Genomic DNA, 11,227 nt, shown 5'->3' with positions numbered 1-11,227 from the left:
GGTTTTTGTTTTTGGAGAGCTGCGGGCCTGAAAGACGGGCTGTCAGAGCCAGTTTCAGCGCTCTTACATCACAAAGAGAAAGAGCATCGGTATTTCCACCATCAGCTCATTGATCACCAGCTCTTTCGCCTCCAACTTGATCATTTAAACTTCAATTGACCATGACGCTGGCGCAGCAGAAAATAGAAAGAAACCCAGGGGCTTGCTGAATGCTTTCTCCACCCCACCCCACCCACCCACCCCCCTCCTCCATAATCTGACAAACGTACAGTACTCGGCTCCACCGACGTTCCACTTGCACTCCGGCAGAAAAAAAAAAAACAATCTATTTCGACACATTTCCACAGACAACAGGCCCGGCGAGATTGGTGGGTGCGGGAAAAGATTGCTTTATATTAATATCCTGTGGCTGTAATAAGCCCCCCCCCCCGCTCCACTCCGGCGCAGACGTTTTGTTCACGAGGAGGAAAATGAGGATGAGGAGGAGATCAGTCAGGAGGCAGGAGAAGGAAATGGCCATGTCCACAGACCAAAATAGCCTTCCCATCCCCAGCTGCAGTCTCTATTCTGCTTGTATCAGAGAAAGATTAGAATTATATAAACTGTGATAATGACGCTGGATTTTTTTTTTTTTTTTTTTTACCTCTCCACACACATGGACACAGAAAACACCTTTTTTTTTTTTTTTATCTCTGTCGTTGTTATTTGGCTCAGCTTACCAGCAGTTTTAATTGTGATCACGGCCACAGACCAGGGCAGGGCATTGCAGCAGAACGACATATGGTATCCAGGATGAAGCAGTTTTGCAGCCAGTGATGGACAAACAGTGGAACAGCCTCCTTTATCTACGGAGGGTGTTTGTTCCGGGATGTTACATAAAGATACACGGATGTTCGGTGCGTCTCAAACATTTTTACACACCTTGTGTGATGTCGTAACACGGACCTCTTGGAAGGGACTCCAGTCCTTCGCTTCTCTCGCCGTCAGCTCTTTCTGTGCAGCGGCGCAGGGAGCAGTTTTGAAAACGAGGAATGGTGCCGCCTGCCTTGTTTGCTCATGGGGAAGGTGAACGCATCCGCACACAGAGAACTCGGCTGAGTTGCCTCCATGCAACCTGAGTGTCTTTCACAGATCAGTAGCTGGGGCTGTAAAATCACTTTATCACCCTGTTGGGGAGACAAATGCAGCAAACCATGATGAATGATGTCGTCTCTTTTTGCACTCATTTCCTAAATGTCCATCCACTTCCAAAGTATTGTGGACTCCGGAAATGCAACACAAACAGAAAAGGGTTAAATGGTAAATTCAGAAAAAGGAACCTAACCTGAAAAATGACCAAGTTTTAATCTATTATTCACCATGGCATTAAACATATAACTTCAGGGTTACCTGATCATTCTGTGGGTGGGGGGGGGGTCGCGACTCGAAAAGGTTGGGAACCACTGGTGAAGCGGAAGTGCACGAACGAAAACCATCGTAGTTTCACGCTAAAAATAAAACCCCCAACACAAAACAACGTTAAGATCCTCACAGGTGCAACACACGGCATGTTGTAAAAACTACGTTTTTATTAAAGACACATACCTTATTTTCTGCATCAATTTAAAATACACAGGAAAAGAAGGCAAGGGAGGAGTCCACCGCCACGCTAGCAGCTCTGTGGGGCTGCACTTGGACACAGCTGGGCTTTGAGCTAAGTGCTAATCTCCGCATGCTAACACGCTCCCAATCTCAATGCTATGTTTTCGACGTTTACCTCCACCAACTTAGTTTAGCGTGTTAGCATGCTAACATTGGCTAATTAGCAAGTTCAGTTGAGGCTGGTCGGAATCAGAAGATTTGGACCTGATGAAGGCTGCAGATGAAAATTTGAATTTAGAAATTACAGTTCATGTTGAGGGGGGGGGGCATGAATGTCTGTACCAAGTCCAATTGTTGTTGAGACATTTCACCCCAAAACCACAAATGTGAACCTCATGGTGGCGCTACAGCAGAAGTTCAGTTACTAAAACCACAGCAGTTTAATTCTTTAATTTTTTTAAAGTTTCAGTCGGTGAAACGGTTTCAAATTCACGTGCATGTGTAATGTACAGCATAAAAAACATCATGAAAATCTGACAAGGGAACCCACAGCTCAGAAATGCAAACTCACGTCCAGGTTTTAGGACTACAGACTTAAACCTTCGTGACTGAAGTTATTTTCGTGGCTGCAAACAAATGAATCCATTGCCGTGTTTGTCAGGTAAAGTCCATTCATGCGATTCCAGTCAAAGAAAGAAGTGTGGACAAAGGTCAAATTTCGCATGCACATCTCACAGCTTTGACCTTTAGACATTTATATTTGCACTCCAGGGGTTGGCACACAGTTTCTGCCCAAGACAAACCAAAAGTACTTATTGTCTCTGGGAGGCACACAAAGAAACCGCAGCTGTCATGCAGCTTTCCCGACATCATGTCCACAGTGTGAGTCACAGGGAAATAAAAAAAAAAAAAGTCAGGCGTTGGGGAGTCACCAGTCAGGCAGCGGGCATGTCACTGCCTGCTTTGCTGACGACGGCGAGATGGAGCAGCGACCTGGCCTTGGTCAGCCAGCATTTCCTGTAAAAAGTACTGAGGAAGGCCCTCTTGAACTTATCGCCTGAAAGAGTGTACAGAGCCAGGTTAAAAAACGTGTTGAGTCCAGCCAGAGGCCTGGAGATAATATATGCCGCGTGCACGACGCGCTCCGCCATGCACGGCGTCTCTTGCGACCTCCGAGTTTCTATCCGCAACACGCGCAAGACGTGGTACGGCAGGAAACACACCACGAACACCACCAGGATCAGCACGGTCGCGCGCCGCGCTCGCACCCGACACGGGCTGGTCGTGTGGGGCCCTTTGGCCAACTGCTTCACTATGCCGATGTAACACATGAACACCACCACTAGAGGGAGCAGAAATCCGAGTGCAGTGAGCAGCCAGCCGTACCACCGAATGTCACTGACGGGTATGGTGCTAGCTAAGTCCAAGCAGTAGGTCTTGTTGTCGCGCTCCTCCAAGGATATTATCGTCAACATGGGTGTGATTTCGGCCGCGGCGACAATCCAGACGGCCGAGCACGCAATTATACCCCAAAACTTTTGCTGCACCTGCGCGGCCCTCAAAGGCTTGATCACCACCACGTAGCGGAAAACCGCGTGGCACGTCAGGAAGAGGATGCTCCCGTACAGGTTAAAATGAAAGCCAAAGCGCACGAAGCGGCACATGAAGTCGCCGAGCGTCCACGAATCCCCGTTGCTGTAGTAGTAGACCAGGAAGGGCATGCTGAGGACGTAGAGGAGGTCGGTCAGCGCCAGGTTGACCATGATGATGCTGCTGCTCTTCCAGGGACGCAGCTTCGTCAGGTAAATGCCAATGGAGGTTACGTTGCCCACCAGGCCCACGGCGAAGATGATGGCGTAGGAGACAGGCAGGTAATAGCGCTTCATCAGTCGGTCCACGTCGGTGCAGTTGTGGTCTTCTCCGTAGTAGAGGATGCTGGCCATGGCGGAGCCCTGTTGAGTGTGAAAAACCATTTTTGCAACAAGTAAATCAGAGAAGGGGGATCTTGGGACAATTTGAGAACTTTCAACCAGCATTAAATGCTGTGCAACAAGGTGTAAACCCAACGCTGACGTCGCCATGTGAAGTGGACATACGGAGAGCGGTGAGAATATACCAAAACATTAAAGCTGCAAGCGCCGAAAACCAAAACAATGAGCAGAAAAATGCTGAAAAGGTGCAGCTTGAATGTTTTCAAATGTGCATGCTGAACTTTTTGCATTATTTGCGCTGCTGGTTTTGAGCCGGATGAACAGCACATTCCTGTGAATACATACAAATGTAAAAAAAAAAAAATAGAGCTATGAGCGAATCACGATTCCCTTTTTCCCCCTCAACGTCATTGGCAATTACTGCTTGACAAACAAAAATCTTCTCCTCTCCTCGTTTCTGAAAGCCTCTCGGGGGGGGGGGGGGGGGTGTGACGGCGCCCATGGCATCCTGGCGTGATGGCTGCTCCCTGTGCTGCCGTCAGTGCAGTCTGCTCTCGTCATGGACGCGAGGAGACACGCCGGGCGGCGTTTACGCGTCGCGTGCACGCTCGGGTTTCAGAATGCAGGAGCTTGTTAAACCGTAGATCACGTTACATACGAGTTTGGTGGAAAAAGATAAAAACAAGCGCGGGAAATGCACACGTGGAGGCTGAAGGTCACGAAAGGTGCAGTTTGAAAAAGAGGGTTTTCTACTCACTTTTAGTCACAGCGTCCTCGTCAGCGCTCACTCCAAGCCTTCAGCGTCTCATCTCTGTTTTCACATCCATTCCTCCGTCACTCCTCCTCCTCCTCCTCCCACTCGCTCTCTCCCTCTTCTACACCCAGAGAGGGGGGGGGGGGGAACTCCAGCACACTTTTTGCTTGAAGGGCCCACTGTTGTGTGCTTCACCTTCAGCCATGTGCGCTAACTGCTTCCGTGTGCCGTGCTCCAGCTGATAAAGCTGGAGGGTCGCTTTATTTACACAGATCGGGTTTCAGGTGAATTGAATTGAACTCTCCGGTGCACCTTTTGTTCTTTGTCACTTCGTCAAACAGGCGTGTGATCAGCCTGGTGTGACACTGCAGAGCTATATCTGGCACAGACGCAGACCTTGGTTTCTGATTAAAGCCATCAGGAAGTGAAGGAAGAATGTGGGAAAACAAGTGTAAAAACAAGTGTTCGAACTCAGACTTTGGAGCAGCTGCCAGAGATTTTGTGTGAGGCTGTGTGAGCAACTTTGAAATCAGTTCCAAATATCTTTGGTGGTAAATTGGTAATCACTTACACTGAAACTTCCCACAACTTTCACTGCTCATACACGACTTATTGCCGCTTCAACTGACATTTCAGCAGCTTTCAACGAACAGCTTTCTTTTCCCCACTTCAACTTCACTCAGTGCTTTAAATCGACACTTCAGCTTCTTTCACTCGAGGCATTAACGAGTGGGATGGCACACTGCTGCTGCTTTACACAGGTGCAGGTGGTGTAAAACGCCCCACCTCCTGTGACAGTATTCTGCTATTGTGTAAAAAGTGCCACAGGAGAGATACACTTCAACTTTTCCAGGCACCTTTGTTTTTTCCGTCTCTGCTCACACTGACACGCACATGTTTGAAGATCACTATGCCGTGTTTAAATGTCCTTCACCTGCCATTATTTACCCAGTCCCGCTTCCTTGTTTACCTGAAAGTACAAAGACGCGACAAACATACATCTTTTCTCCCTTGGCTGCCCTCGACGTGTTGATGCAGCCTCTGTAATGTCACTTTCCTGGAGATCACACAAAATCAAAAGCAGTAAAGGGAAGCAGAAGTTTACAAATGTTTATTTTACAAAAGAAGAGCTAGAAATGGTGTAAACAGAGCTTTATAGATCAATCTAAATTGTGGCTTCTCTCTCTCTCTCTTTTTTTTTTTGTTATACTGTGGGGATGGTGCAGTTTTTGAAGAGGCAGCAGAACCGAGTGTTTGTAGCACAGATAAAAATCATCTGAGTTTAGAGAAAAATTAATGTCAAAGATCAACTTGACACGCAGTAATCCGAGTGCAGAGGATGAGACGCCTCGGAGGCAGCTCACTAGGGGAGGGGATAGGGGGGGTGGGGGGGTGGGGTTAAGAAAGAAAGAAAGTGGTTTTGTCTACAGTTTGGGCATCCTGGCAGCGTTGAGGCGCATGGACACACAGGAAGATCCGGCAGCGTAGCGCATCTCCCGCAGCATGCCGCTCCACTGCTTCTTATCATCCTCAAACCTGACGAGACCAAGAGGAGAGTCAGATCTCGCAAAACGGGCGCCATGGCAACCAACGGAAACGTGCACATGTTGGACCCATAACTTGAGAAGACTTACTGCCAGACGTCGGTGACCTCTGTGGGAGCCACCTCCTTGTTCTCCGTCTGAACCATGGCGAAGCCGCCCACGGCGTACAGGGCGCCGCCGTTGCTCAGCAGGTTGACGGAGCTCCTCTCCTGGGGGAAATCTGTGAGAGGCTCCCACCTGAGGAGACACGGCGTTAGCAGAAGGTCAACCGGAAGATGGAGCTCTCATTATAGGTGCCTGTTGTACATCTTGGCACAGTCGTCCAATTTCATCTTTTATAATGGCTGAGGTAACTGGGATGTGGTATACGGAGGCCAAAAGAGTCCAATATTAAATATGTAAATAGGATATTGTGAAATAAATAACATGTACAATATATACCTGTAAATTAACCCATAATTATTAACATACTTATTTTCAGTTTATCAGAGTTAATTTTCATTTTCACTCCGGACATTTTTATTTCAAAGTGCCTCTTTTCCGATTCCATAGTGGTGTTTTCGCCGATCACACTTTTATCTCACGTCTTCAAGCTGAGGAGCCAGCGCTAGCGGCAGCAGCTAGCTGGTTAATCCAGAGTTACCGGCAACCTTTCGATTCTAAATTTGTTTTTCAGATAAAGACACACAACTCAAAAAAGACAGTCCTTCTCTGAAGTAGCCAATAGGAGCTAGCTAGCTAGCTAGCAGGCAGTTTGTGAGCCTGCTGCTTGTATGAAACGTGACATTATGAAATAAAATGTGGCATTAAATAAAAGTGTAACTGGGAGAAATGCCCTTAAGAAATAAAAAAAAAAATGTGTTAATAGAAAATAAGACTCATGAAAACAGATTTCATCATAATGTGTTGAGTTTGAATAATTTCTTACATTCATTCGTGTCATGTTCTGATGTAATAGTGAACACCTCGAGGTATGTGGCAGTTCTGAGATTTCATGATTGGGTTTTGTGGTTGTCACTTTTCAACACAACTCCTCAGCTGAAAAGGTAAAACAATGTCAAAGTGAGTCCTACTTGTTTGTTGCGAAGTCGTAGGCTTCACATGACGCGGTGAGGCCCTCCTCATTGACTCCGCCAGCCACCACGATCTTGCCGTTGTGGACAACGGCCCCGAACATGGCCCTGGGTGTCTTCATGGCCACGAGCTCCCTCCACTCCGACTGCTTGTGGTTGTACACAAACACCTTGTTGAGGGCTTTGCTGTGGAGACGGAGGGACGGATACAATCGTGGCATTCTTAGTGTCGAAAGATGGAACACGGCGGCCAAATGATGTTCATTTGTAGTGAGAATATTGTGTTCTTTCAGTTCGTAAGGAGTAATTGTCGCAAAAAGCACCTTCTGTCCAAGTGAAACTTAAAAAAAACATAAACTAGATGAAGAAAAAAATCAGCACATAACTGTAAATAAGGATCATTTGGAACGAGAATGAAAAATATGATCAGCAAAGTGTTTATTTCCCTACATCTGTCCCCACTGATAGATAACACTTACCATACTGTCCCGGAGCTAACATACCTTTTGGGGCTGCCTGAAATGATGCACATTTTGAAAGCAAATATTGAAATAAGAGCAGGAGCGTCCCAAGAGTACGACTTTTGTCAGCATACCGATTGATTCTCTGAAATGCGGATACATTTCAGTCCGAATTTGGTTATGACGAGTGTCTGGATGTAGGTTTATATACTCTTACTTAATTTACTTTGTCCTTTGCTATCACTGTGCCGTTAAACAAGAGATGCACAGGATCAGTGTTTTCCATCACGGTAGCGTAGGCAGCGCCGGACTGGTCAGAATGACGGACCACAAACAGCTGCACTCTCTCTCACTCATTCACTCACTTGTCATCTGTCTTTCCTCCAATGCAGTAGACCAGCCCTCTGTGGGAGATGACAGCGTGGCCGTGGATCTTCAGAGGAAGCTTTTTGGTCTCGCTCCACCTCATCTTCCTGAGGAATTCACATTTAAGTCACAGCTTTAAAGCGTGTCCTTCCATGTTATTTTATTATGCCCCCCCCCCCCCCCCCTGAATTTGTTGCCTTCCCTGCTTTGCTCAGAGCTGCAAGCGCTTCATCGCCACGTGCGTGATTTCCCACTTGGTAGTGATAAACGTGAGCAAGTTAAATATCAACAGCGGAAGGTGAGATCACATTAAAACATGATTAATTATACATTCCCTTTTTTTTAAATGTTCTATAGGACACCATTTTGTTAATTTCCTGAAGGTAATTATCACCTGGAAACTTGACTAAAGGTGAAAGGTGAGAGATAGGGTGAGAAACAAAGTGCGGGGGGGGGGGTAGCAAAGAGGCAAATAATGACACATACTCAACATCGTAGCACATCACGGTATCCAGCGACTCGTTGGTCTGGAGGTCTTTTCCAGCCACGGCGAACAGCAGGTTCTCGCTCTCTCCGATGTTGAAGAGGCACCTCGGAGATGGCATGGGCGGCAGGGCGACCCAGTCAGACGTGAGTGGATCCAGCTGTGAGGGGGGGGGGGGGGGACACACAAGGTGCATTAAAACAGAGTGGAGAAAAGCACCCTCTTAGCGCCCATTATCTCCTCACGAAGAAGAGAAAGAATCGTCCACATACCGACGATGCTGTAAAATATAACTATTTAAGGCCTGTATCTGTTAGCTTAGATTAGCATGAAGACTGGAAGCAGGAGGAAACAGCTAGCCTGACATGCTGTTTAATCTTTATATCTCACATTTAACGTTAAGATATGCCAGAAAGCTAATCAGAATATTTCCTATTTTCTTTATGCAGCATTTTATCACAAAGGGAGCGACAAATGAAAAAAAAGAAAAACCTAGTTACCAGGTAGAAGTAACATTGCAGTGGCACGTCTTTGTTTTCTTCATCCACAAACAGTCCCCCAATGATGTAGAGCTGGTTCCTCTGCGACGCCAGGCTGACGTGGTTGCGCGGCACCAGCTCCGACATGGCCGCCAAGAAGCACTCGTTCTCGCTGACATCGTACGCCACCGCCGCCGTATCATTGATCATCACGATGAAGTCACGCGCGTACATGCCGTGTCGGCGGTTGTCATTCAGGAAGCCGGGGAATGGGCTGTCCTCCTCCTCACCTCCTTCCATGTCGGCCCCCTCCTCCCCCTCCTTCTTGGGTTTCTCTGGAAGTTTCCCCTTGAAGGCATCCCTGATGACCTGGATCGTCTTCTGGAGCTCCGGGTCGGCCTTGATGATCTCATCAGTCTCCACTCTGTCTTTGAAGTACTTCTCGGGCAGCAGGCGGAAGCGGATGCAGTTGAAAGCATCCTTCAGGACCTTGGAGCGCTCCTTGTCCTGGCGGACCCAGGCCATGACCGCCTCGAACACCAGCTCCTCCTTCCCCACGTTTAGCGAGTCTCCACCGATGATGGCGAACAGTTCGTGGGCTGCGAGCTTGAGGAACTCCTCGTCTTTGTAGAGGAGCTCGAAACGGTCAGCGATGTAGTTGCGTGCAGCCACGGCGAGCCTGGGACAGCTGAGCACCAGGCCCATCCTGAAAATGGCCATGCAGTTGCCCAGGGACAGCTTCTTCTGAAGGTAGTTGACGCAGACTGTAAAGACAGAGGGGATCTGGAATCTGTTGGACACCGCAATTATATCCTGTACATTGTCATCGGTGAGATCAATCTCGGCCGAGTAGAGGTACTGGATGATCATGTCCAGGATGGAAGGGTTGACGTCCTCCAGGACCACCTCCTTGGTGTTCTCCACTTCCTTCCCATCCTCTGTGAAGAAAATCTCCCTGAAGTACGGGCTGCAGGCGGCCATGATCAGCCGATGGCAGGGGAAGCTGCGGTCGCCTACCTTTAGGGTGCAGTCGACGAACTTGTTCTCATTCAGCAGCTCCTTCAGCCCATCCTGGAGCAGGGTGCTCTGAAAGAGGCGCAGCTCCTCCTTGATGGCGTTGGGGTCCATGGCGTGTCAGGATGGGAAACGACGGGGTGAACAAGGGGGTCTGTGGAGAACGGAAGGAGACGGCGGCCACGGGTCCTTTTGGCAGTCGGTCCTGGCTGGAAAAGGCAGAGCAGAGAAAAGGTTCCCAGTGTGAAGACCCCTTGCAATTTAATCCCACCCCACTCTAAATTTAGCTCCCTCTGCCCCCTGCCTGCTGCAGCTCCAGTGGAATCCGACTGGGCCAGGTCGCAGCGCAGCGCAGCGCAGGCCTTGGCTCGAGCAGCTGCTGTCACAGACTGAAAGAAGCAACTGGCTGCTCAGGCTGGGGGGATGCCACCATGATTCAGCTCCCAAAGTGTCATGTGGCCGACAAACAGCGGAGACAATGCTGTCAAAGCCCTCGAATAGCTCGCCTCAAGCTGTAGGTATTACCGGGAGGATATTTAGAGCGGTCGCTGTCACACTCAAAAAATATGTTCTGTTGACTTGAGACAGATCATCCTTTTATTCATCCTTTTTTTTTTTTAAATAAATCATTCATTCGTTCAATCCTATTACAGATTATATATATCAACTGTGCAGATTTAGCCTTACATACAATTTATACTTTATAATTCATCAGCTGTCACTAAGCAACCAAGACAAGTTAGTATCCATAATATATAATCTAGATGCGACCAGGGCTGCAACAAGTCATTCTTTTTCTCGTCTATTAAAAAGTCAAAAAATGAGCATCAAGAAAAGCAGCAGATACTCACTTGGAGAAGCTGGAACTGGAAAATATCGGATCAATTTTCTGTTGATCGCGTTTCTGCAAACAGTATTGATTAAAGCCACAAATGTTATAGTTCAATAACTCTCTTTTTGTGCTTTTATTTCTACAGTAAGTTAATATTTCCAGTTATTTCTAATATCTTTCAGCTCTTCACTGTTTTTTTTTGTTTTTTTAATTCCACCAAAGGAACCACCTAAATCAATAATAATAAAAAAATTAAAAAAAATCTTATCAAAGCATGGCACTATTGAAGGGAGACTGAGGAGCACAAAAACATTGTGCTAAAAATGGACCAGAAAAATGGACCAGCAGCAGCTGCACGCACAAACAGGTGAGAGCCACACACACACACACACACACACACACACAAGCTGTTCTGTCCACCAATCAGCAGTGGGGTGCATTATTGTCCAGCTGCTTGGTCGTGTGTGTGTGTGTGTGTGTGTGTGTGTGTGTGTGTGTGTGTTGCTCTGCTTTTAAAACGCACTTCAATCCCTGAGATCATTCCAGTGCTGAAGACATTTTTTTTTTTTTTTGTTATTTTTGAATTCTTCTTGAAGAGAAAAAGGCGTCAGTTTGCACACAGCCGCATGTATTAGTACAAAATGTGAAGTGGCAAGTCCATAACTGAAGTGTCGGCATCAACATTCGGTCTGATTTCAGTTCCTGATG

At 47.4% G+C, this 11,227-nt stretch overlaps 2 protein-coding genes across 2 annotated transcripts; both read right to left on the bottom strand.

Annotated features, from left to right (window-relative positions):
- Window positions 1-2,516: 2,516 nt before the first annotated feature.
- Window positions 2,517-3,524, bottom strand: LOC139306894 (2-oxoglutarate receptor 1-like). Its single transcript, XM_070930855.1, has one exon. It carries the CDS (start codon window positions 3,522-3,524, stop codon window positions 2,517-2,519), a length of 1,008 nt encoding a protein of 335 aa, XP_070786956.1.
- A 2,118-nt stretch (window positions 3,525-5,642) lies between these two features.
- Window positions 5,643-9,855, bottom strand: LOC139306943 (kelch-like protein 41b). Its single transcript, XM_070930911.1, has 6 exons — window positions 8,695-9,855; window positions 8,197-8,354; window positions 7,710-7,817; window positions 6,884-7,069; window positions 5,901-6,047; window positions 5,643-5,802 (listed from the first exon to the last, which is right to left on the bottom strand). Exons 1-6 carry the CDS (start codon window positions 9,799-9,801, stop codon window positions 5,691-5,693), a joined length of 1,818 nt encoding a protein of 605 aa, XP_070787012.1. The 5' UTR covers window positions 9,802-9,855; the 3' UTR covers window positions 5,643-5,690.
- Between the last annotated feature and the right edge of the window lie 1,372 nt (window positions 9,856-11,227).

Source organism: Enoplosus armatus, chromosome 24 (assembly GCF_043641665.1).
Source record: "Enoplosus armatus isolate fEnoArm2 chromosome 24, fEnoArm2.hap1, whole genome shotgun sequence".
NCBI lineage: Eukaryota > Metazoa > Chordata > Actinopteri > Centrarchiformes > Enoplosidae > Enoplosus > Enoplosus armatus.
The sequence above is the reverse complement of the archived record's forward strand: the minus strand, read 5'-3'. Positions and strand labels throughout refer to the sequence as shown.

Bases quoted from the DNA above. Each gene is read 5' to 3' on its own strand.
- LOC139306894 (XM_070930855.1), bottom strand. From the start codon at position 3,524: ATGGCCAGCATCCTCTACTACGGAGAAGACCACAACTGCACCGACGTG.
- LOC139306943 (XM_070930911.1), bottom strand. From the start codon at position 9,801: ATGGACCCCAACGCCATCAAGGAGGAGCTGCGCCTCTTTCAGAGCACC. The intron at 8,355-8,694 runs GTAACTAGGTTT...CCCCCCTCACAG, and splicing joins TGCAATGTTACTTCTACCTG to CTGGATCCACTCACGTCTGA. The intron at 6,048-6,883 runs GTAGGACTCACT...GTGTCTCCTCAG, and splicing joins TACGACTTCGCAACAAACAA to GTGGGAGCCTCTCACAGATT.